The following is a 26744-nucleotide window of genomic DNA, read 5'->3' on the forward strand; positions in this document are numbered from 1 at the left end:
GCAGATGGCTGCCCTCCCTGGTTCTAGTTATCCAGAATGTCAATAAGGAATTTTTTCCCCAGTTGTCACAAAGTACTCCCCCATATTAGGTTTTCCTTTGTAATTTTTTTTATAATAAAAATTGCCTAGAGATTATATTTGTTGGCATTATATAAAAAAAATATGTCTACAAGTTAGGTTACTAAAAAAGCAGGAATTAAGTATTACGTTTATGGCTGTTATAGAATCAAACATTCAATAAATATCCAAGTTATTAGTTATTAATTCCAGTACCATCAATAAATATAATTTTAAATGGTTTAATGTGAACTCTTGTTTTTGGTAAATGAATTCCACTCAAAGTATAAGGAAATGTTACATTTTTAAATATCACAATTATTGTCAACATTGTTCTATTGCAGTAACCCCAATTGCATTAAAAAGTTGGCCAATCAAGTATGTCTCTGAGGGGATCCTGTAGGGGTTTTTAGGAGTATAGGGTTGTGGGCCATTTTGGTCCCTGTACACTCAGAGCTTGGTCCATATTGCCATTAATGACTGACCCATTTCCGGTGGGTGTTTTACTCCACCATCCTTTGTCACCAGTTCTGCTCAGAATATTTATGGAGATTTTCCAGATGTAGCCAGATTGTAGAAATGTTTTGCTTTGGTGGCCTCATATTGTTGTCTTTGCTTTTTGCAGATGATCTGTTTCTGTTGGCTTCAGGTGGTGACATCAAGTTTGCAGCAGAGTTTCAAGTGGTGGGAAAGAAAATTGGCACCTCCAATTCAAGGTCATTATTATTGGCCAGAAAAGGTGAAGAGCCCACTTGCGATCAGGGAGGAGCTGCTTCCCCAGGTGAGGAGTTCTGAGTATTTGGAGGTCTTGATTATGAATGAGGGAAAAGTGAAGCAGGAGACTGAGCCATCACTTTTACAACAGTTCTGTACAGAATTTTCTTTACTCTGACGCTGCACCAATGTTTAGGTGAAGCTGTCGATTTACCAGTCAGTCAATATTTCTACCTTCCTCCTATCCTGACTGCAAGTTCTAGTTACTGACCAAATGAATGAGATTGCAGAAATTACTTTCCTCTAAAAATCTACCTGGCTCTTAATTAGAGATAGCGTAAGGAGCTTGATCATGCTGGAGAGAAATTCCCTCAGCTGGGAAGGCCTCAATATCCTTGAGGTGATGGCTGAGGAGAGGGATGTCTGAGCTTGTCTGCTTAAGACTGCTGCACCCACAACTTGACCCCACATAAGCAGCAGAAAACTGGAAAATTTCATAGAAACACATGGATATCGTTAATTAAATGTTGTGGCTCAACCATTAGAGGTTTTGATTTTTTCCTCACAGCAAGATGTTTTAACACCACAAGATTTGAGTTAGGGTTACTAGATAAATATACAGGAAATGTCTGATCATAGTGTACCTGTGTTAGTGGACCTACAGGTGGATAAAAGAGTGTACAGATACATTTTAGATCAGTTTTATTGAACAAAAACATTTTTCAAAGTTCATGTAGGAAATACAATATTATACAAGTGTTGCACAAACAAGACTAACAGAAAGCAGATCTAGAAAAGGGCATGAGCAAGACAGACCAATTGCAAGGGGGTACAACAAAACTGAGACTCCCAGAAAAAAAAGTTCACCAGGACAGATGTGGGTAATCTGTAAAGACAGACGCCAAACAGCAGATGTGGTCTCAGTTCAAACAATGTGGGGATGTTTCCAATTCATCAATCTTACTTCGTAACCTAAATTACAAATTTCTAGATCAATCATCAAATTTAATGTGTTCTTTCTGCTACAGATCCCACATAAGAAAACAGCATTTGAACATCAGTGTTTTGGAAATCCAAAGACTGGCATTATTTACTGAGCTGGAGATTAAATTTGTCTTTTTTCTTGGGATTGTACAGGCAGACAGTGGAATTTAAGTTCCATTTTCTGGATTTAGAGCTTCATTTAATGGTCTTGCGTTCACTAAAAGCTTCAGAAAATCTATGGAGACTGACTTTAAGATCTTTTATGTATATCAAACTGATTTTTCTGAAAGTTGGCACGCAACAATATTTGTCTAGTGGAATGTGGATTTCTGGAGGGAAATACAGATGTTTGTCACAACTAACATGAAAACAGATTCCTTACTTGCTCACAGTAGAAACCCTTTGGAAAGCACAAAAGGCGGTTTGGCGTGCTCATCCCAACCGGCAGACGAACTATCAATCCCTCAACAGGAAGTTCCTGCTCTTAAATGCATCAAGTTGACTAAGAAGAAGAGAAACTATGTTGCGCTAATCTTTTTGTTCAGCACCACCTTTGGAAGATTAGCACCTGTAGAGGAAACCAGTGTGGAGTTAAAAGAAATCAGATTTTCAGATATCTTCTAAATGAAGCAGCGGAAAAGAACATTAAAGACTTCCATGTCAGGAACAGGTGACAGTAAAACACTGGCACACTGTCAAAGTGCATTTTGTTTAGTCAGAAGGTGGGCGACATCACTCAAATCAAAGCTGGGAAGTTAAAAAAAAAAAAAAAAAAAAAATCATTAATTGGGCAAATTCAGCTCAACAAAATACAGAACAAATGAGTTCTGGTAGTAGATCAAACTTTGTTGTGACGCTGGACAGGAAACAAACTGCCCTGCCACTAAAGTAAACAGATTCCACCACAAATGTCTCCAACTCAGCCAAACAAATGTGTTCCATCAGGACTCCTCTCTGTTTTCTGCCTGTTAGGTACTGGAAAACAGGAAACTTGAGCAGCAGCTGATCCTGAGTACATGCATTGGATATTTCTTCTTTTTTTCCCCTCATGTGAAATAGTTTTAACTCATGGGTATAAACCAGAGCCACGCACTATGAAGTAGAGGAAATGAAATTATTAATTACAAATTATAAATCAAGTTGTATAACCTGGGTTTTAAATTTAGAAAACATGAGAAATTATTGAGATTTAAGCTTTTTTTTAGTCTCAGAAATCCGTGGAATTATTATGCTTTTCCTCATTTGCTATCATAGGTATACACCATTACATGCTCAATTTAACCTGATCAAACATTCAAAAAAAAAAAATCCCTTTATTTAATCCCAGTGCACCAAGATGATTCTACTCTTGGCTTTGTGTGATGTAAGTGAGAGAGGATGTCCTTATATGGCCATCTCCAACCCAGCTTTGGCTGTTATCACAGTAAGTTAGATGTGAGTGGGTAATAGTTTTGCCAACTATGTTAAGGGCAGCCAATCAGAAGAAAGATGGCTTACAAACCATCTAGCTAAACCGGCTGGTTTCAGATGCACAAATGCTCAGTGTAATAAATAACTATTATTTTTATTATTTTGAACTGTGAACCATGCAAAGCTAGAATAAACTTTGAACCTTCAAAAAGACTGATAACAAGACCTGAGAACTCTTCCATACTCATTTTCTTCCACCAATTCATATTTTGTCATTTTAAGATTATTTAAAGATTTAATGGTCATTTTATTTTTGTTTACTGATTCTCTAAACCTAAGGAACACTTTGTGATGGACTCCAGTTTTAAATGTTTGGTTCAATGCTGTACTCATGCACAGAACGACTTCCTGATTTCCAGCAGAAACAAAAACTTCACAGAAGGAAGACAATTCCCCTCCTTTAATTTAGTTTATTTATAGAAATTAAACAGCGGTGGTTGTCCCAGCACTAGCTTCACTTTTTTCCTTCTTTCAAGTGGTGTTGCAGCGTGACATAGCAAGTTGGAAACAAAAAAGAAAGACGAAACAACCTTTATAAAAAAAAAAAAAAAAAAAAAAAATGGCGCTCTACTTCAAATGAGTTTAAATACTCTACACCCAACACATCGTTAAAGGTGCTGATTCTGGTACAAGCTCACTTATGTCCCAAACAACTCAAAGCAAAGAAGGATGTTTGGTTGAAGTGTTGCGTAGCATAAACAACCATCAACAGTGAAAATGTACCAGCATTTGCCAATAGTCATTTCCCAGCCTGCTAGGAAAACACCACCTAACTTCAAATGCCTTTAAATGCCAGATGTCTCCATCAGGAACCAGCAGTTCCACAAACAGACCAACATCTTGTCCATCTTCAACACCGGATACCTCCCGGTGGAGGCTACTGTAAAACACTAAAATCTGCTAAAAGAAACAGGAATTGTCACTTGTTCTGGTATCTGAAGCCTCTCAGCACATGGTTGAGAGGTTGGATCTGAATCACTGGGGAGAGGTTGACCTGTAGAATCTTCTGCGCTTTTCTGCAGGCCTCTTCCACAGACCGAGAGTCATCTACCTTTATCACTTTCCCTCTAAAACTTTTCTTGTCCTTCCAACTATTTCTCTGCCGGGTTGGGTTGTTCAGATCCTTGGGGCCATGAACGTCTCTATGGAGCCCATTGCTCCTCCAGCCGTTGCTGGTCAGCTCTGTGTCAGTCTGTGGGAACGCCCGACCATTAGCATACAAAACCGGTGCAGAGTCTCCAATTAGAGCACCATCTAGTCGGATAGGGCAGGACAGAGTCTTCTGGCTGAACAAGGCCACAGCTTTGGTGGGTGCCCCGCCACCGTTCTGAGAAGGCTGAGAAGGTATTCCTGAAATCGCTGGCGGGTACTGTTGCTGTAAAAAGCCACTAGAGGCCACCTCAGAGGATGAGTGTGGAGTAGTGTGGATCTGGAGTCTGGCTGTGTGGAAGCCAGATAGACCTTCAATACTGGTCAGTCTGAGGCACGGCTGCATGTCCACATTTGAATTTGCCACAATCCGACTGGGTGTCCTGCTACAAACGATGATGCGATGGTCCACCAATGGTTCTGGAGGGCGAATGCCTTGAATCCTGGGGTTGCTCCTCTCAGAGGTGTTCCAGGATGGGTGAACTTCCCTCTTCTTGGTCAGAGGCCTTCTCCTCCGCCTCTTAGCTGTGGGTTTGACATTCCTGTTTGGTGGTCTCAGCATGTCCTCAGTCAGGGGTTGGCTTGTGCACGACCGGTAGTCATACACATCCTTGCTGCGAAGCACAGTGGGCTTGTGACCCTCCTCACTTAGCTCCTGCAGGAAGGCGACAAGCTCCTCAGTGCTTGAAAGGTCACGGGACATTGGGCTGAGAATCTTCAAAGCATCTAGGAGAACATTATGTCCTGCTGACGAGATCCGGGACCAGGAATGAACAGCCCTCCGCTCTTCATTAGCAAACGCCAATGGCCGGCCGACCGTGGAACATTGTGCCTCATAAGCCATGACTTGAATTCTGTCAGGAGAAAAAATTACCACATTTGGTCAAAACAAATTGCAGAAAACAATGATTCAAGAATTATAACCCATACAGACAGATCAATGCCTCAAGTCCTACTCCACATCATTTTTGACCAGAAAATATACGTTAACTTGCCCATCAAACAAATATGTAGAGCTCTCTTTTCTCTGCGCAATACTGCCAAAATTAAAATTATGCTCTTGTCTCTGTGTTTCCATTTCAATTACATTAAATCCCTATAAATGGCTTGTAAAACTTATTACTGGCACCATTAAAAGATTGAAGGTTTAGCCATCATGTACTTTAATGATAAAGCAATGTCAGGCTTTAAAATAAATATTTATACCATACATTTTAGATCTTCAACATCTCCTTGGACATCTCCATTTTATTGTGAGAGGTTGCTGCTACATATAAACATGATCACTGACAGCAAAAGAGTTTAAAGAAATTTGGGAACTTCTAGTACCACTGAATTAATAATCCAAGTCTGTGTAAATACAATTAGGACAGTTAGTTTGGACAATGCCAAATTTGGTTTGTTAAATAATTTTGACTTTATTCATCATTTGCAAAACTGATCATATGCTGTCTGATCAGTTTTGCAGCATTTGCCTGATTTTGAGGAGCGAGAACAACCCTGGGCACTTTACAATTCATCTTGCTGGTTCTCACGCTGTTTTTTTTCCCCCCAGTCTCAAACTGGGGCAAACTGACTACAACAACTGCAAATGCTGCATCGTCTTTATCATCTGTACATGTTTTAGATTCTGTACTGTCCATGCATGGGAAGTCATCTACCATTGTGCTATCTCCTGGGCCTGGATGCTGTGACCTTTGGACTCCTGCAGCTGAGCTCACAGTGAGATGTTTTGATAAGAGGCACCTGAACATAAAATGTTAACATCAGTATGTACTGCTGCAGCTGCAAACACATGGGCTGGAGACTTTTAATAGGCAGATTAATGCTTGAGGGAGAAGTCAGTTTACTGACAGCAGCAGTGTAATCAGACATCCCTATATAGCTGGAACAGCAAATATTGAGAGCTGGCTCGTTATTAGACGATAACAACCTTCAGAGCCACCTTACCACCTTTATACCTCTTCAGATCAAGCCTCGTTATGCACTTTGGAAACCAGGGCATAAAGACAGACAAAAAAAACCAAAACAAAAAACGAATACGAATAAATAAAGGTTTACAATATTTCAAGATATGAAATGGCCAAACAATTTATCTGCTGCACTAGATAGCAAAAAAGTTAGTCAGAAACAACATATTTCTGTGAACACACCCAGTTCGTAGAAATACGGCTATACTTGCACATTGTGTTTTCTGAAAAGAACTAGACACTGCTATTCTATAGCAATGAGACCAAATGGTGTATATGGGTCTTGCCATGTAATAGTTTCCACCTGGCTCCTTAAACGGAGAAATTTAGATGTGTTTATCAGCTGAGGTGGTGCAATTTAATCATTTCAACCAAAAATTATGATACAAGATTAAAAACATGATTTGATATAATTTTATATAAATAAAATTGAATTGAACACTTGTTTAATGAAGAGTGAGTGCTTGAAGTATTAAAGAAAGCGGTTTCACTTCCCGCTGCCACTAAGACAGGAAATCATTCTTTCTTCATGCAACAGCTCTCAACAGTGCAGTACATTTGTCTAGCAGAGAAACATCTGCTCTCTCATGCTAATGTGCCATTTCAACCCTGAACTGCTACTACACTGCAAAAGTCCTCCGTAGAGCTAGAACATGTTACTATTCATCACTGGAAAAATATAACAACTGTAGGTTTCTCTTTGAGTTAACTTCAGTAGTTACTTCAGCAATTACTTCCTCCAAACAATTAACATGCCTTTTAGACCCCATTCCTTTGAGACTGCTCAAAGACGTCCTACTATTAATTAATGCTTGAAGCTTACATATGCTCAACCTCTTTATATTAATCCGGTGCGTACCACAGGCCTTCAAGCTGGCAGTAGATCTCACCATAGTGAAGCTTAAATGATCTCATAGCCTCAGAGTGGACTCCGCTCTGTGCTGTAGGTATTTAAAGGCACTTCACTGTTTTGAATGATATTGATCTAATGATCTCGAATAAGTCTTTTTTTTTTTCTCCTTTTTTAAAATACATAAGGCTAATTAAATTCCACACTGGTCTTCACCGGGATTGACATAACACTTCCCTTTGGCAGTGTTATCAGAAGGCATGCCATATATTTTATTACTATGCAGACGACTCACAGCTTTATCCATCCATGAACCCAGACGACACACACCAGTTAGTTAAACTCCCAGTATGTCGTTAAAACATAAAAACCTGGATGACTTATAACTTCTTAATGCAAGTTATTTTTTTAAATTCACAAAAAACTCAAAAAAGTCATTATTCTTGGCCAAAAATCTTTGTGTCTGATTCTTATTCTGGATGGCATTACCTTGGCCAGCAGTAAGAGTACTGAGAGGGACCATCAAGCGATCATATTTCTCTGATACCGACGTCTCTTTATTGGCTCCCTGTTAAATCCATAATCGAATCGAGAAATCCTTCTTAACTCATCCAAGGTCTTGAATAATCAGGTCCCATCTTATCTTAAAGTCCTCATAGTATCATATCACCCCAAGAGAGCACTTCTTTCAGTGGGAGTCACTTTGTCTTCAGTCAAGTTACTAGAATGAAGAAGTTACTTGGATGAGTGACGAAACATTTCTCCACTGAAAACAATACATCCAGATGAACAGATTCAACTTTTTTTTATATATCCTTACCTGGATGATTGAGCAAGCATGAAGGCATTAGGCTTAAAACTTCCCCTTGTCCATAAAGCATGTAGTTAGCACTGGTTCAGATAACTCTGTATCCTCCCCTAATGACACTGCAAAGCCTAGGCTACTGGCTGTCCCGTGACTCTCCATTTAATCATTAGTTATTATTCATCTCCAATTCTCTTCTACAATTTGTCTTTTGTCCTTCTTTCTTTGTTAGGTAGATAAAATAGAAGAATAAGATTTAAAATTCAAAATAATTATCACGATAATTCAAAATACTGTTTGGGCTTCTTTTGTAGGTGTACAGTGGAAGTAACACAAATTATGTCGCTTTTATCGGCACCTAGTGATTAAAACTAGGGCTGGGCGATATGACCCAAAATTCATATCTCGATATTTTTTAGCTGGATGGCGATATACGATATATATCTCGATATTTTTTTTTAAAGCCATAAGGTAAGAACAAAAAGAGAGTTCTTAGTCAAAGCTGTGTCCCAGATGTCACACAGGCACTTTTATTAACATACAGCGTAGATGTACATGAAGAAATTACTCAAAAATAAATTATCAGCATTTATTAAATAATAATGCTCCATAAATAAAAGAAAACAATGTTGGTTTTGTGCATAACAAAAAGCTCACAATTGTGCAGTCAAAATGTAAACTAACAGACGCTGAGCATAATAACAAAGAGTCAGATTTCACAGCTGCTCTGTTCACAAGTTCTACTGCGTGACTGACAGCCTGGAGTTTGAAATCCGCTTCGTAACCGTGTCTCTTAACAGGTGCCATTTATGGTCCTTATACACACACACACACACACACACACACACACACACACACACACACACACAAAAAATACGGTAATATTACGTTGAAGCACAGTACGTATTACTCCGTGAGGCTCCGGACTATGGTAGCCGTAATGCTCCGACAATCCATCAAGCGGTGCAGCTCCGTAGCTTACCAAAGTCGTACTAAAACATTTTTTGACAGATTGCTGAGCGCCGTGTACCACATAAAAACGGTTCGCGGTCAGTAAGCACAACCAGAATTCATACATAAGGCGCACTATCGATTTTTGAGAAAATTAAAGGATTTTAGGCCATGCATGTCGTTAGCGCGGTTAGAGACAAAAGTGGACGAAAGAGGCAAACTTGCGGCTCCACAAGTATAATTATAACGTAACATATACTATATCGATATAAACGATATTGTCACATCTTATATCTCACATGAAAATATATCGATATTTAAAAAGAAAAAAGAAAAAACTCGATATATCGCCCAGTCCTAATTAAAACCTTAAAGAACACAGCTAAAGGCTGTCAGTCTCTGTAACCATTTGCTTCCTAGTGACTAAATTTAAACCCAGATTCCAGAAATGTGTGATTTACCATCAGCTTGAGAGCAATTTTATTTGTTTTGGTACCGCAAACTGTGGTCTAACAAGGTTACTGGAATAATGACTGCTGCATGCTGAATCAAACACCAGCCCATTTTCTTTCTTTAATAGTCAGCTCTGACTTGCCACTGCTTGCTACATGGTAGTTACTCATCTACGTTAAACACACGAGACCTTGTTTCACTGAAACAAGTCCTACCAAATTGCCAACTGCGTTTATCAACCTCACCTTAACATCAGCTTCAGTTTTGCTTAAGCTTATCTGTACTTTGATATGCAAACTGTTGCATGCTAACAACACTTTCTAAAAGGTTATTAATAATACTTATAGGCGCAAAAAAAACCAAAAAAAAAAAACACTGGCAATGGAAAATACAGTATTTCTGTGAGATATGTAACAAGTTGGGTCTTAATTGGTCAGTTTTTGCTAAATCTTATACATCTGCAAAGATTTTTTAAATTTTCAGCATGGGTTCTTAGTCTCATTTTCTGAGCCTTTCATTGGTGATTCTGGCCTTTTGTGGCAGTTCTGAGCATCTTTGCAGTGATTTTAAGTACAGTTGTATAGTTTATTTTCACCCTGGACTGCAATATAATATTGACAATGAGTATTTCCTTTAGCTTTGCCAAGGATGAAGCATATCACTGTAATTTATCATGTAGCACTTGTGTGTAGTCGCTGATGATGGACACAATGCAAAAGATTTGTCAAAAAATGCACCACAGGGCATGTTTAAGCATGCTTAATAGTCTGATGTGCACAGTCACTAACCAAAGGGCCATCCTGAGCCAGGAAAAACCCTTATTTGTCATACTTATTACAGAATTCATTGCACTGATGACAACATCAATGTTTTTCCTGTATACAGAATAGAAAAATTGTGGTGCCACCCAGTGAGGAATGATATGGAGCAAAAAATAATCTTATTCACCAACACTATAATAAATAAAAGATGTCAGTTGTGGTTGAGTATGTGAAACCCAAAAAATTAAAACAAGATTTTTGAAGTAACACGTAACAAAGACTCACTAACTTTAAGAAGTCATATATTCCAAAAAACGTATTTATGTAACGTTATGGGACTTTTATATTCAGTATGTAAAGTATAAGCTGCAAAAATCTAAAATCTTCTTCAGGTGTTCTTCTAGACCGCCTTCCAGCTCAACGAGCTAGTAAAACTTTCTCTTACTTATACTGAACAGTAGGGCTGCCACAAACGATTATTTTGACAGCTGACTAGTCACTGATTATTTTTGCTATTAGTCAACTTGCATCCATTGGATGTAAAATGTACAGCTTATTGCACCAGCATACATCTGGCTCTTATACATACATCTCTTATCATTACCAGGGTGTCATTACCTGTTTATCATTACCATTAAGTCTTTAAGGTATGTGCTAACTAAAAATAAAGACAAGATTATAGTTTATTAAACTTTTAATGAAATTTGCAGATGGTTTCGGTGGAGTTTAAAAACGATGTGATCGGAGTTCGCTGTTCTCACTGGCTCTAGTGAGCCTTGACCTCCCAGTCAGCTATCGAGATAGTGGGGTAACAGACGTCTCCGAAACCGTCACAGCACTTTTGCAAATATGTGATGTCTTGATAAATTGAGCAGATATTTGAAGTTTACACAGCTACATTCTCGCATGAAAATATGTTAACTTTATTTTGTGACCCAGAAAGAGTAATATTAAAAACTAAATAGCTGCCGCAATTGTTGGAAACTGGAATTGGCTGGGCTGCGCTATGAATTCTGGGATATGCTGGGCCACGAAGGATACACCCGACTCATCCTTCAAATCTGGGGAAAAGGAGGAGTCTTCAAATTTGGACAGCCTTCATCCTGTCGCTGTAACGTAATCGGCCTACAAAATGCGGCCTCCAAAGGATGTGGCCCCTGAATTTGGACACAACTAGAATACCAGGAACTGCTTCTTCTTCTGCGTTTAACGGCAGCTGGCATCCTTGTACATGCATTGCTGCCATCTTCTGTTTCAGTCCGTTATTACACTTTTAAATCTTACTACTCATTCCTGCGTCTTTCAGGATCTTCAAACCATGTGTCAACTATTAAATCAGTCACACACACAGCATACCATGCCTGTGAAAGACCATCTCTGAATCAAGGAGGGGGCCTAAGGGTACATCTGTTGCCATTTTAAAATGCTGTGATTGCAGCCATTCCCCAACTCTCTGTGAATGGTACTCATGGCCATTGATCAGTGGTTGTTGATCAACGGTCATGAGAATTTGCATATTAATGATCAAGGAACTGACCTCACAGCCCATTGTTCCTTCAGTGGTGCTAGTTTCAGTCATTATGCAAATGTACTAGTTATAAGATTGGGGAAACCTGCAGTCAGGTGAGACTGAAGAAGTCACTTGGATGAGTGACGAAACGTTTCTCCCACTGAAAACGCTACGGCCAGATGAACAGAATTAACTTTTGGGGGTCCACATTAATGGTTTTTTCATGCATTACCCCACCCCACCCCCACCACAATACCCTATAGAGATCGAAAATGTGACGTCAAAACTGCAAAGGATTGTAGGTACGAGTGGCAAGTGGTACTAGCACACGCAGGCTTTCACAAGAAAACAGTCACACAGCGATAAAAAGAAGCAAAGAATGGCAAGAAGCTGTTGTATTATTAACCGCAATAGCCAGTCACATGACAGCCACCGGAAGCCGACGGGTAAAGATTCTGTCGTGGAAGAAAAATTGTTCAAGCCTTGTTTCCGAAGTAACAAAGAGCCGACAGATAGCCTGGATTGCAGCCATTCGAAGACCAAATATAACGTTCCAGCACACTCCAGCTCACATGTTAGTCTGCTCCAAGCATTTCCACAAAGGTAAGTCTTTTGTTGTAGTTATTAAGTAATTTATCATAACATAATTGTTGATGTAGGTTACAAATAAGTCTTATGTTGATTTGAATTGAATTCATTGTGCTATGCTGCTTTGTTTACTGTGGCTTTGCGGGCTAACGTTTGTTGTGTTTTGTAGGAAAACCAGCCTACAAAATGCTGGAATGCGATCCAGACTGGCCACTCTCTATCGACCTGGGTCATACCGAGTTTAAAGGTGCTACCACAGCGAGATTTGATTGGTTAAGAGAGAGAGCGATATCAAAACAGCCACGAAAAGTCACGCATATATGTGCCCAAGTGTTGTACTGAAGCAATCAAGTGATGAATAACTGTGAGTATGTTGTTTTGATATGGTTATGCATTTTATAATTTTTTTTCCATTGTTGATTTGTTTTTCAACAAAGCAGCTAATAAAGCACAATGGAATACCTCTTTCTTGTAAGACTCTATAATAGAATGAAACAATAATGGCAGTTATAAATAAAGACAAACTGAATGAATTACAAAACACTTATTTTATTTCTATTGGATCTGAAAATGTTGTGTAATACTACAGCTTGAAACGACAAATAGATTATCTCCTGTACAGGGCAACACAAAGGAAAAAAAAATTAACAACAGCTGTGAATCACCAAAGTAAACTGGACCTGGGCTTGTTGCAGGGATCTGAAGTTACTAAACATTTTGTGAGTGTATGCACTCACACTTAGGACCATATAATTATAAATATGTGCGTGATGAAAGTTGGGCAGCACGCTAATGTCTTTAGTCCACTCTGTATGCTCGTATGGGTGTAACTGTTTCACTCCTTTGATTTTTTCCTTTCTTTTTTTTTTTGCCTTTCCATCAAGTCTGTCTTTGTACGGACCTGCCGTGTTCTCCTTCGTTTTGTACATAACTGTTTCTGGGGCAAATAAAATGCAAGTATGGATTAAAACCGCAGAATTAATGGTTACCGGTGCTGGAAATGCTAGCGCTTGATGCAGTGTTTTGATTTTGCTGCCACTCGTACCTACAATGCAACGTGCGAAAGTCACATGGTCTGTCGATCTCTATAGAGACAGTAAACAGTAACAACATGTAGCAAAGGTCATCAACCAACTGCAATCACTTAAGTTTTTAACTACATGAGAAACGGTGTAAAATTAGTTGACAAATAAAAACACATTCTTTTTTAAACTGCAGGGTGCATTACTAAAAGTGCTGAAATGCCTTTAAACTCGGGTATTATGTAACTTTCTCCAGTTCTATCTCAATGGTTCAACACCATTGCGATTGACTTGAAATGCTTCTGTTGGCTGCAAGTCCCCTGAAACTTTTGTTCTCTGAGGACCTAGACGATTTGAGTGTTCAGCTGACATTTTAATAATCACATGATGCGTGTCAGGGGCAGAGGTAGTGATCTCAAACACTGCCGCACATACACAAAACCCTTTGTCTTTTTAACCTAGAATGCCCCCCCCAAATGCTAAACAGACATTTTCCATATTTAACCACTACTGGCTTTAGGTTTCATTTTTGGCAGAGTAAAAAAGACCATTAACTTGAATGGAAAGCCACCAAGTTTCAAACAGAATTGTGACAGACATTTGATGCGCTCTCTTTGTCTTCAAAATACCAAAATTGTGCCCCCCCGTACGTTTTGCTCCAATACTAGTATTTGAACCAATTCAGACAGTTATCTCTTGTGGCGATAACAGTGAACTTAAAGATTAAGATGTTAGATTAAAGCAGAGCTTGATATTTCTAAGCATTTTCCAAATCTTAGTTTCCAAATCAAAGTTACATCGGAGACAAAATATACCATAAATATATAACCAAGCCCAACTCTCTGCCAGAAACAAAAAAAAAAAAAAAAAAAAAAAAAAGGGAAGAAGAGTAATCTAATACACGATCTAAGCACACCCTGGATGTGCTTTAGTAGACTGTGAGATTACTAGAACTGGAACACAGACTACTACCAAATGAAAAGACTGGTTGCCTATTTGGTTGAGGTTGTTTCACTTGCAGGTTTCATTCAGAGTGAAAATGCAGCTGCAAGCAGCAGATGCAGCTGTGTGGTTATAGAGCAGTAAAGCTAAGCAGGCCGATACAAACGTCCGGGATTGGCCAGTTAACTAGTAAACACGAAGTGCTTCATTTGATGCGCCAGAGCAGACACTCAAAGACACAAAGCAGCCAGATCGCATCTAAGTTCATGCTGCATACCAAAATTATGAGTATTATTCAAGCAATACTGCAGCAGCAGTAGATTTAAAGCGTGCAGATTTTTCTTCTGTGCTGCAAGAACTAAAGACATCACTCAACACTTATCTGCTGTCAATCATTCTGCTTGGTACTGCCTAGGAGGTGGTAAGGATGTTTTTCCACACCTGAATAGTTTAATTTGGTGAAAATAAAAAAAACAAAAAAAAAAAACAAAATCTGACTCATGATTAAGTTAATACAGCTTGTTTGGAAAGCTGAGAAAGCTAGAACAACCGGATTACCCCATGAAATACAAGAACTTGACTTAAGCAGAGTCGGAACAGACATCTAAACCTTTGCTAGCAAAGCTGCAAAAGCAACAAGTACGTTTAAGCAACCTTTACACATCCAGGGAACAAAACAACAAAAATGGGACAAAGTGGCAGGTGTTAAAAGTTATTGCTGTCAAAATCTGATAGGACAAAATGTCAGACTTTTTAAGCAGATGCAAAATAATGTGGCTGAAAGGAACCCGGAACTGAAACTGGTATTTTTGCATTATAAGCGGGAGGTGTTCTGTAAGTCGCTGCTAAAGTTATATCAACAACATTTTAATTAACTAACTAAAACAGTTAGCTTCATCAAAGCCATGGCACTGAACCCCAGACAGTTTGTTGCACTTTTGAAGGAGCACGAGTCTGAATATGGTGACATAGACTACCACAAAGCCTCAGGTAGCTCAGCCTGGGCGAAGTGCTCAAGAGGACATTAACAATCAGGAATAGATAGATTTAGTGAAAACTACCCTCTCTCACTCACACACAGTAGACATTACAGCAGTACTGCAACTGAAGACCCTTTTAGGGTCTCTACCTTACAATATAGAGAACCCTGAGGCATCTGCTGTGGTTATTTAGCACCATATAAATACAATTTGTTTGAATTGAGAGGAATGATAAAAGATACTCTGAAGATTTGTTGTGAAGTCAGCCTTTTGATGTGTCCTCCAATTTTGAAATTTGAATTTCAAGCCTTTTGTACATTAGGATGGAGGACCCTAACCCATTCTCAGAATTTCAGGGGAACGAAAACCAAAAAAAACCCCTCCAATAATAATAATAATAATAATATCCCCCTATGGGGTTGACTTGAACAGAAATACATGGTTTTTTTTTTCAGGCAGGATCACTGAACACCTCCTGCCTGACACATCAACACCCCTTTCTTGGTCTCTTTTTAGCATTTATTAACGACGAGTCACCTCTGCTGCTGAGGATAAAAATAATCTAAGTCACCAGCCTCAGAAATCCGAAGTTAACAGCACCTAAGATTAGAGCACAGATAAGTGCCACACAGAGTTCTAGCAGCAGACACATCTCTACATCAACTGTTCAGAGGAGACCGCACAAATCAGGCCTTTACGGTCAAATAGCTGCTAAGAAACCACTTGTAACAAAAAGCAACAAGCAGAAGAGATTTGTCTGGGCCAAGAAACCCAAGCAATGGACATTAGACCAGTGGAAATCTATGCTTGGGTCTGATGAGTCCAAATGTGAGATCTCTGGTTCCACCCAACCAAAGGGGGTGCTGGTAACACTGTTGGGGAGTGATTCAAAATTGAAGGTACACTAAACTAGCGTGGCTACCACAGCATCCTGCAGCGACATGCCATCCCAATCGGTTTGTGTTTAGTTGGACCACCATTTATTTTTCAACAGGACAATGACAGCAAACACACCTCCAGGTTGTGTAAGGGCAATTTGACCAAGAAGGAATGTGATGGGGTGCTGCGCCAGATGGCCTGGCCTTCAAAGTCGCCTGACCTAAACCCAATCAAGTTGCTTGGCAATTCTGCCTTACTAGTATTAAGCACAGGCATATAGATGAGTTTTTCCCGAAAAGAGGCTCACGCAACTCTCAAATAGCTGAAGTCATAACGGAGAACAATCTTAGAATGGTTATCAGCACCTGGGAATATCGTTTCAAAGATAAGATCAAGCCCAACTTCAGAGTATGTCCACTTCAATCGTGAACAAATTCATGAACTGAATCATCTGTAAGCTTTGTTAACTTGTTATTTTGGACTGGATTTTTTATTTTTTTTTAAGCTTTATGTGAACTTTTGGAGAGAAACCAGTTTTAGTTTTCTATGTGCACATAATTATTTGGCTTAAAATACTACTAGCGCTTAATTTTGTATTACCTAATATCTTGATTTATTTCATTTTATTGTGATGGTCGTGTTAAAAATACATTTGATTATTTTCAAATTCATAAGTTTCCTGGGTCATTATTTAAATTTGCTATGGTAAGAGGGATGCCACGATTCGTCGACTAGTCACAATAACGTCGACTATCAAAAAGACAAATTTAATATTTGACGGGTCGTTTGAAGCTTTGTAAGATCCTGAAAGACGCAGGAATAAGTAGTATATTTTAAGAGTGTAATAACGGACTGAAACAAAAGATGGCAGCACTGCATGTACAAGGATGCCAGCTGCCGTTAAACGGCAAAGAAGAAGAAGCAGTTTCCGGTATCGTAGCTGTGTCCAAATTCAGGGACTGCATCCTTTGGAGGCTGCATTTGTAGGCCGATTACGTTATAGTGACGCAACGAAGGCTCTCCAAATTTGAAGACTTCTCCAAATGCGGCCTCCTTTTCCCCAGATTTGAAGGATGGGTCGGGTGGTTCCTTCGTGGCCCAACCCTATCCCAGAATTCATAGCGCGGCTCAGCCAATTCCAGTTTCCAACAATTGCGGCAGCTACTTAGTTTTTAAGTTTTTAGTTTTTTAATCTTATTACTCTTTCTGGATCACAAAATAAACTTTCAACATATTTTCAGACGAGAATATAGCTGTGTAAACTTCAAATACGGTTTGTCAAGACATCACATATTTGCAAAAGTGCTGTGATGTTTTTGGAGACGTCCGTTACCCCACTAGCTCGATAGCAAGGCTCACTAGAGCCGGCAAAAAACGCCAGACTCCCGGCAAATCGTTTTCAAACCCACCGCCATCTTTCGCTACTCAGGTTAAACATGATATATAAGTCACTTAGATAACTTAAAAATGTTATTGTTTGGCTTTTTTTCAGTGTTTTATTTGTTCCTGAGTAAATCGGTTTGGCTGAGATTAAAGTTAGTTTTCACACAGCTGAATAAACGTCAAACAGACAACTGATTAAACAGAAGTGTGAGATAGTAGAGAATTTACTCCAGTGTACTGTTATATTTTAGAGAGCAAAGAGCAGATGGCTGAGTTTATTAAACTCCACCTAGACAATCTGCAGATTTCATTAAAACTTTAATAAACTATAATCTTGTCTTTATTTTAGTTGGCACATACCTTAAACCCTCTCCGTGAATCGCTACCTTATCGTGGTGGAGGGGTTTGTGTGTCCCAGGGATCCCAGGGGCTATGTTGTCCGGGGGGCTTTTGCCTTTTCTCCCAAATTGGTCCTAGGTGAGGGACCAGACAAAGAGCGATTCAGAAGACCCTTATAAGGAAAACATCGAGGGAACAGTTTACCCTGCCCGGGATAGGGTTACTGGGGCCCCGCCCTGAAGCCAGACCCGGGGAGGGTGCCCGAGGGTGAGCCTCTGGTGGCCGGGCCTTAGTCCATGGGGCCCGGCCGGGCACAGCCCGAAAAGGAGACATGGGCCCATCCTCCCGCAGGCCCACCAATCGCAGGAGGCGCCTTAGGCCAGGAGCGGAGGCCCTGGCAGACTGATCCCTGGTTACCAAGACCAAGGAGGAGGCCCCGGGGCAGACCCAGGACACGCTGGAGAGATTATATCTCTCGGCTGGCCTGGGAACGCCTTGGTGTTCCCCCGGATAGGCTAGAGGAGGTGGCTGGGGAGAGGGAGGTCTGGGCTTCACTGCTTAGGCTGCTGCCCCGCGACCCGGCCCCGGATAAAGCGGAAGAAGATGGATGGATGGATGGACATACCTTAAACACTTAAAGCTGTAAGCTAATGATAGTTATATAAGAGCAGATGCATGCCAATGCAATAAGCTGTACATTTTACGTTCAATGGATGCATGATCTGATTAGTCGACTAATCGCAAAAATAACTGGTGACTTGTCGACTATCAAATTAATCGTTTGTGGCAGCCCTAGTACGAGACAACAGATATTCATAGGTAGGCAGCCTTGAGCAAGAGAGGAACTGAAGCTTAGAAAAGGAAATCTGCCACAGGAAGCGGAGATAAGACTTATTGAAAGAACACAAACAACATATATTATTCGTCATCCAAGTCTGTCATGGATGGAGGACCTTTGGAGAAAATGCATAAGACTCACTACAAGATTCAAACTATTGGCTCATGATCTGAAGCACACAATGGCATGGGTCACTACCAATTATTGAAGCAACCGGACACAGTATGCCTTAAAACAAAAAACCTAAAACAAAACAAAACAAAATAAGAAACTGAGAACAGTTAAAGTAAAAGAAGTATAATTACAAAGAAGACAACTCAATGCTTGGTAATACAGCAGAATTATGGCAATTGTGTCTGTCCAAATATTTCCAGACAAAATTTTAACTCTGTGCAGCTCACTAACATGAAAGGTTTTGGAAAGCACCTAAATATTTTATAGATCCATCAAATAACAACTGGTAGAAATTTTGCTTAAACATCAAAAGGTGAAAGAACTATTAATCCTTTACTAGTTTTTTTTTTCAACATCACTAGACTCTGTTTGTTAAAACATATTTATCCAGGTTGCACAACACAGAAAAGCCAGAGAACTATAATCCCATAGCAATGTAACAAGAAATCTTGAGTCTTAGTGAATTCAAATTAGCTTATATGCCTTGCATTGTAAGTCACTTATACACCAGCTGTAACTCAAGATGCACTCAGGGATGTGTGACAATGTTGCTTAAATGCTATGAAAAACTTATTTGGTCTGTCACCACTTTTTTAAAATCAATACCAGCATTAGATTTCTTATGGGTTAACCACTATCGCTAACATAACTTTAAACAAGGCAATCTGAAGAGAGATTTCATACTTATGAAAGTCAGCTTTTTGGGGTACTGGGTTTAACTAGTCTATAGGAGTTCCACAACCACTGCTGATGGGTTCTACTACCTCTCCAGCTGGAAGAAACTAACATCCTGAATAAAAGTCAAAGTCCTAACAAGCAAATCTTTTCAACCCAGAAGTTATCTTGATAATTAACTCAGGCAGTTATTTCAGACTACCACCACCAAGGCCCTGTGCGGATGAATAAGGAAAGCTCAGTGTGATCTCACAATATATAAACTATAAGTGGAACAAATATTGATTCCATTATCTTACAAGTCTCTAGTGATGTTTTGTCAATACCCTGGACCACTGACAGTATTATTAAAAAGTGCAAGCATTCTAAACAGATTTCTCAAATTCACTCAGTGTAACCATTTGCTTACTGATGACGCTTAGTCAAACTTTTATTGAAGACTGGAGAAAATAGCTATAGGAAAAAAGTTACTGTAGAAAAAGTAAGTTTCTTCCCACGGATCTTATTCACATGACTGCTGCAAGCCTAAATGAATTATCCGCCCGAACCTATATTCAGCTTTTTCTCCCTGTTTTGCTTCCTTAAGAGTGGCTTCTTGACAGCCACCCTTCCACTGAGACCATTTCTGATGTAACTTCAGCAAATAAAGCAACCAATGTCTTGAAAAACTTTGACTACCTGAATAGGCCATAAACATGACTGTCAAAATTTAATTGGGCAAGCTCACACACAAAAGGGGTGTCCACTACAGTAAAGACTAGCAGAGATTTGGCAAACAGTGAAATCCATCAACTTAGAACAACAACAGGTAAAATGACTGCCAATAATGCAAAGTGATTAAGTAGTAATACTACTATCAACTTAGAATGTTGTTTAAAAAATCACAGCCAAAGTCCAAACAATTTCACCTTGAGGTCACTGAAATGCAAACTTAACTTAAACTTTTTGAGCTGCAGGTCACCAGGATTCAAATTTGTCTGATATTTTTAGTAGACGCACCTAAGGGTATCAATTGCAAAATCCCATGTCACCTCATTTTCGAGTTATCGCATTCACAAACTTAGGTGTCCATGCTGCCTGCCCACCCACCATCCATCAACCTGGAAGGGTTATGACTATAACTCATCAGCGCAGTGAAAATGCCGTGTCCAGATGAACAAAATCAACTTTTTTGGGATTACCAGGTAAAGCTAGCATGTCGCAGTCTACTAGTGGTTCCAAAAAAATAGTTAAAGTTCGAAATGAAAATCAACAGGTATTTCTGTCCGAGTATTGTGGCCCTGCTAGTAGGGCTGCCACAAACGATTATTTTGATAGTCGACTAGTCACCGATTATTTTTGCGATTAGTCGACTAATCAGATCATGCATCCATTGGACGTAAAACATACAGCTTATTGCACCAGCATGCATCTGCTCTTATATAACTATCATTAGCTTAGAGCAGGGGTGCCCAATCCCAGTCCTCGAGAGCTACTGTCCTGCAGCTTTTAGATGCATCCCTACTCCAACACAGCTGAATCAAATGGTTTGATTGCCTCTTCAGCATGCCATCAAGTTTGGCAAATGCCTGATAACAAGCCATTCATTTGATTCAGGTGTGTCGGAACAAGGATCCATCTAAAAGCTGCAGGACGGTAGCTCTCGAGGACTGGGATTGGGCACCCCTGGCTTAGAGCTTTGAGTGTTTAAGGCAGGGGTCCCCAATCCCAGTCCACGAGGGCCGGTGTCCCTGCAGGTTTTAGATTTCACCCTGGGTCAGCACACCTGAATCACATGATTAGTTCATTACCAGGCCTCTGGAGAACTTCAAGACATGTTGAGAAGTTAATTTATCCATTTAAATCAGCTGTGATGGATCAAGGACACATCTAAAACCTGCAGGGACACCGGCCCTCGTGGACTGGGATTGGGGACCCCTGGTTTAAGGTATGTGCTAACTAAAAATAAAGACAAGATGATAGTTTATTAAATTTTAATGAAATTTGCAGATGGTTTCGGTGGAGTTTAATAAACTCAGCCGTCTGCTCCTTGCTATTTAAAATATAACAGGACTCCGGAGTATATTCTCGAGCATCTCACACTTGTGATAATCAGTTGTCTGCTTGACGTTTATTCAGCTGTGTAAAAACTATAATTTTAATCTCAGCCAAACCGATTTACTCAGGAACGAATAAAATACTGAAAAAAGCCAAACGATAACATTTTTAAGTTATCAAAGTGACTTATATATCATGTTTAACCTGAGTAGCGAAAGACGGCGGTGGGTTTGAAAACGATTTTCCGGGAGTCTGGTGTTCTCACTGGCTCTAGTGAGCCTTGAACCCCGGCTAGCTATCGAGCTGGTGGGTAACAGACGTCTCCGAAAACGTTGGAGCGCTTTTGAAAATATGTGGTGTCTTCATAAACCGAGCAGATATTTGAGGTTTACACAGCTACATTCTCACCTGAAAATATGTTAAACCTTTATTTTGTGACCCAGAAAGAATAATAACAGTAATATTAAAACTAACTAGCTGCCGCCATTGTTGGAAACTGAGCAGGGCCACGCTATGAATTCTGGGACACAGCTTCTTCTTCTTCTGGGTTTAACGGCAGCTGGCATCCTTGTACATGCAGTGCTGCCATCTTCTGTTTCAGTCCGTTATTACACTCTTAAATCCTACTACTTATTCCTGCGTCTTTTGGGATCTTACAAAGCTTCAAACGACGCGTCGACTATTAAATTAGTCGTCGACGATTTTGATAGTCGAAGTAATCGTGACTAGTCGACTAATCGTGGCAGCCCTACCTGCTAGACAATGGCTCTAGCTGCCAGGTACTAGCTACCAGGTGTCAGTTCAGTAAAGTGTGTAACAGTTAAATTAGATGCTACTATACATACAGAAGAATTACTTCAGCCATTAAAAAAAGTAGATTGCATTTTTTGCAAATTTCACTGATATTTCAAGCCTCTTCGTGTTGTTAGGCCCTTTTTGATCGACTAAAATCAGTTATCGTCCACCATTCTAACTGACAATTATGTCAGTGACACAGAGGCTAAAAATGCTCCCTAGCATTACTTGTTTGAACACTGTAAACGGTTTTACCTTACTGGGCCACAGGATAATTTAATCCAATCCCATAATGTAAGCTCAAATGCAAACTGGAGAGAAATTCTAAGTGCCTCCATATTAGCACTGGGGCTTGTTCCTGAGACTAGTGGTAATGACTATTAGATTTACATTTATAATTAAAATCATGAAGTTATTATTATAACATCTTGAAACATGAAATATTCTCTAGTTTTTAAGCTGTGCCTGGTCAAATGTAATACACTACTACCACCAGGAGCTGGCAGTCATCTACTAAAAGTTGTTTGCCAGCCACCACTGCACAACATAAAAAGAAACACTACTGACCACGAGGCAAGGTAGCTACTCGGTTCCACTCCGTTTCAGTCGTTTTCCATTACAATCCGGTCTTTAAGTCTGACGTCATTAGCCGTGCCTGGGCCCAAACTCTGCTGCAGATCCCCTTAGTCACATGGTCACTGCGGCATCACTGAGAGTTAAAAACTGTCTAAATCCTTTCATCTGTAATAAAATGATGAGCGTTACTCCTCTACCAGGTGTAACAATTAAGTTTAACATCCAGGCAACCATGAAAACCGAATTTATGAAATTTAACGGAGTTAGAAGTTAGCAGCGAGTTAGCTTGCTAGTTTCCATCTAAATATAATATGCCATGTTCTGACTGAGGGATTTCCCAGACAAATTAAAAATGTACAGCTCTGCTATCACGTCCGACATAAATGAAGACTAAAACTAAACAGCAGAGACATTTGGAGGATTACTGAAGTTTGGCTAGCTGGTATATAATGATGTGCTACGTTTTCGCTAACGACACAGCTATGTTAGCATAATATAAACAGTGAAGTTGGAGGATGAACGCTAACCTTTTTCCACTCAATAAAAGTTAACGTGGGGGTTCCCGAAGGTTAGGGACAAATGCAATCGCATGGCAGGGTTCTGTAAACGGACCAAATTTCAGTTGGGAGAACAACTGAGATAATCCATCCACAACATTAGGTTAGTCATTAATATACTGCTGCATGGTCTATCCTGTAGTTACATCGTAAGGGTTTAAAAACTCAGCTTTAAAATGATTGGCGGTAATAAAAAATCGAGAGAGACTGACAGTGATCACTGACTGCTTTTAGGGGCTTGTTGAGATTGAATAGAACAAGATACAAAGCATTAAAACATGTTAAATACACAACAGTGTTATTAAACCCAGAGTAGTTTGGGCCCAGAAGCAGGATTCATCACGTCATCACTTAAAGACCGGATTGTGTACCACCTAATTATGTTCGTGAGGTCATTATACATGCAACCTAAAGTCCTGCAACATCATTTGTATGCGACATGAACAGTACAGCAATAAAGGACATCGAGGCAATGCTGCTGCTAGTTGTATGGCTTTTTGTCAGACAGTGACCACAGTTTTTTGTTTTTTTTGTGTAGTCAGTCCCCTCACTGCCAGGTTTGCAAAATAGTGCTTTTGATTTTTGTAACGCAGTCACGCTCATGGCTCACGTGCTGCCACCATGTACCAAATCGGCAGTCTACTGACTTTTGGATTACCTCAGATCATTTGGAATCCCAGCAGAGTAGGTATTACAAAAGTACCATGTACCAGATACTACCTCCTAAAGGAAAACACTAAAAAACCCAAGTTGAGACATGTGAAGCTGACCCGAGTCAGTGGAAAAGGGCTAGTTCAAGTGCCGTATGTGTTGAAGTGACCACACAGCTAGCGTTGTGTGGAACTCCTTCAAAAAACAAAAGCTAAGTCCAATCCAAACTTCAGTCTGTAAAGCTAGCATGATACCAACCTAACACAACTGTCAAACAATTCCCAGTAAAAACTGAACTGTATTTTTCCTTGAAATCTCACCTCTATTTAAAAATATTTATAAAAAAAAAAAAAGCTCCCAACACTAAGTAGTGACGACAGTATTTTAACCCAAACCATGATGTCCTAATTCAGAGTAGTTTTAATCCTAACACTCACCAAGATGTTTTTAAATACCTAACCCGAACTAAGTAACTTATTATTTAATTGCCTAAGGCCCACTCTTTGCTGTGGTCAGGTTTTAATATTTTTCTAAAGAAAATATATTTATATTCACTGCTCAAGTTTTTCCACTTTCAACATTCCCTGCAAACATTTTAGCTAGTTTTGGCAACCAGCCTTCAAGAATTCGCTACTATCAGAGCCTTTCTGTCGAGGCAGACATTTGTATTCTTTTACTGAAGAAATAAAATAAAATAAAAATCTAAAAACAGTGACATAAAATCACCAGAAGAACAAATGAGGAATCAACAGTACTGAGAAGACCAATCATAATAGTTGCGGGTTGGGGCAATGTAATGTGTAGATGCATGTCAGGCTACAACGTAGGATTTCTGAGAGCTTTGTGGTTGTGATGTACTTAAACTGTAGATTTAATGAGCACAAAAAAACCCAACAACAAAGAAGTTAAACTGAACATTTGTGTACGAACTTGTGTCATTGCTCTGCAACTTGATTCCACCAAGCAGAAGTACTACTTCACCTCCCACCAGCTGCTCGAAACAAATGTCTTAAGGTTTTTACAAACAGTAGATGTAACATGAAGCTGAAGTTACTTTCTGTTTGGCATGAACACACTTTTGTAAGCCTAAAAAGGAAAATGACTACAAGAAACTATAAATGAATGCTAGCAATATGAAAATGACAACGCTCCAAACTTATTGCTGGGTGATGGGCGTGACTTGCCCCAAACAAAAGTTCAGCTAGCCTCACCTTATTTTCAACAGTACACTAATAGACTTAAAGTCATGTTTAATTAATTAGAACGAATAAAGAAGCTCAAAATGTTGTTCCTATTAAGTAAAAAGTGACAGAACATATTTAAAAACCGGGTAGCCAGTTAATGATTAAACGGAAATATCAACGGGTAAATAAGCTCTCGAGCGCCCCCTTCTTCGCGCTGCTCTCGTGCGCCCCCTTGCCGAATGCGCCAACGTGAGTCAGTCCAATTTATACAAAAACATTGCTTTTACAGCGCACTTAAACTTGGTAAAAACGAAGCCGCCGCACGTAAGCTTATATTACAACTTTCAGCAGTCTGATAGGAGACGTCGCCATTTTTCGCACGGATGTGTGAAGTGGCAACAGAAAGCTTCGCTCGCCAAACATTCTCCCAACGATCTTTCTTCTCTTTGAGCAGCTACGAGTTGTTGAGGCTCCCTGAGCCCCTCCTGCCGGCTGGGCCTCCACTCGTCAGACACTAGCCGACGCATTTGCACGGTCAGAAATGTAAAGATTACATATTGAATTTAAAGAGCTCGTGAAAAAAGCGGAATTACCTTTTAACGGTGCTCCCTCGGCATCCTCCGGTGGTCGCTGTGCCTGCCGACGCTCCACGGTAAAATGGCTGCAACAACAGCGGTGTGGATGACAGACCAGGGAAGAGAGGCGGAGGCTGCTGGGGAGAGAAGGGCGGGCTCTGTTAACCCCGCCGAGGGGTGGGGGTGGGGAACGGGCATAAACGGCTGGGAAATAATCCCGGGTTTAACTGAACAAAACTCAGAGAAAATGGCGCATAAACTCAAGGACTAAGTGTATTTCACAGTGCAACAGTTAACTGGAACGCACACTACCCCCCTCCAAAATCCAAAATCTTGATTGTGCTCTGATGTCACGGGGTAGGCGGGGCTTATTGCCATTTTTGTCTTTGTAGCTAACAAATCTCTGGGCAAGCATGGCGTTTAACAGTAAAGCTGCTACTAAATGTATTTTACTTTATTTTAACAAAAAATAAATAAAAATAAAAAAGAATATATCTATCTATCTATATATATCTATCTCTCTCTCTCTCTCTCTCTCGCTGTATATATATATATATATATATATATATATATATATATATACAGACAAAATGGTGGCAAACCAACCGGACATAGTGCTGGTAGACAAACAGAAGAAGACGGTCGTAGTGATAGATGTAGCAGTTCCGAATGACAGCAACATCAGGAAGAAGGAACACGAGAAGCTCGAAAAATACCAAGGGCTTAGAGAAGAGCTCGAGAAAATGTGGAGGGTGAAGATAATAGTGGTCCCCGTGGTAATCGGAGCACTAGGTGTGCTGACTCCCAAACTAGGCAAGTGGCTCCAGCAGATCCCAGGAACAACGTCGGAGATCTCTGTCCAGAAGAGCGCAGTC

The 26744-nt window shown here is 39.9% G+C and overlaps 1 protein-coding gene across 4 annotated transcripts; it reads right to left on the bottom strand.

The window, feature by feature from the left end:
- Positions 1-1456: 1456 nt before the first annotated feature.
- Positions 1457-25974, bottom strand: ccdc71 (coiled-coil domain containing 71). 4 transcript variants are annotated; one of them, XM_063473676.1, is made up of 3 exons: positions 25888-25968; positions 17855-17941; positions 1457-5228 (listed from the first exon to the last, which is right to left on the bottom strand). In XM_063473676.1, the coding sequence occupies exon 3, from the start codon at positions 5216-5218 to the stop codon at positions 4145-4147; it is 1074 nt and encodes a 357-aa protein (XP_063329746.1). In that variant the 5' UTR covers positions 5219-5228; positions 17855-17941; positions 25888-25968; the 3' UTR covers positions 1457-4144. The 4 variants fall into 4 exon arrangements, with proteins under 4 accessions (XP_063329746.1, XP_063329745.1, XP_063329744.1 ...); XM_063473675.1 differs by having other exon boundaries at positions 17829-17941; XM_063473674.1 differs by lacking the exon at positions 17855-17941 and having other exon boundaries at positions 25888-25974.
- Between the last annotated feature and the right edge of the window lie 770 nt (positions 25975-26744).

The sequence above is a fragment of the Pelmatolapia mariae genome, linkage group LG5 (assembly GCF_036321145.2).
Source record: "Pelmatolapia mariae isolate MD_Pm_ZW linkage group LG5, Pm_UMD_F_2, whole genome shotgun sequence".
Taxonomy (NCBI): Eukaryota; Metazoa; Chordata; class Actinopteri; order Cichliformes; family Cichlidae; genus Pelmatolapia; species Pelmatolapia mariae.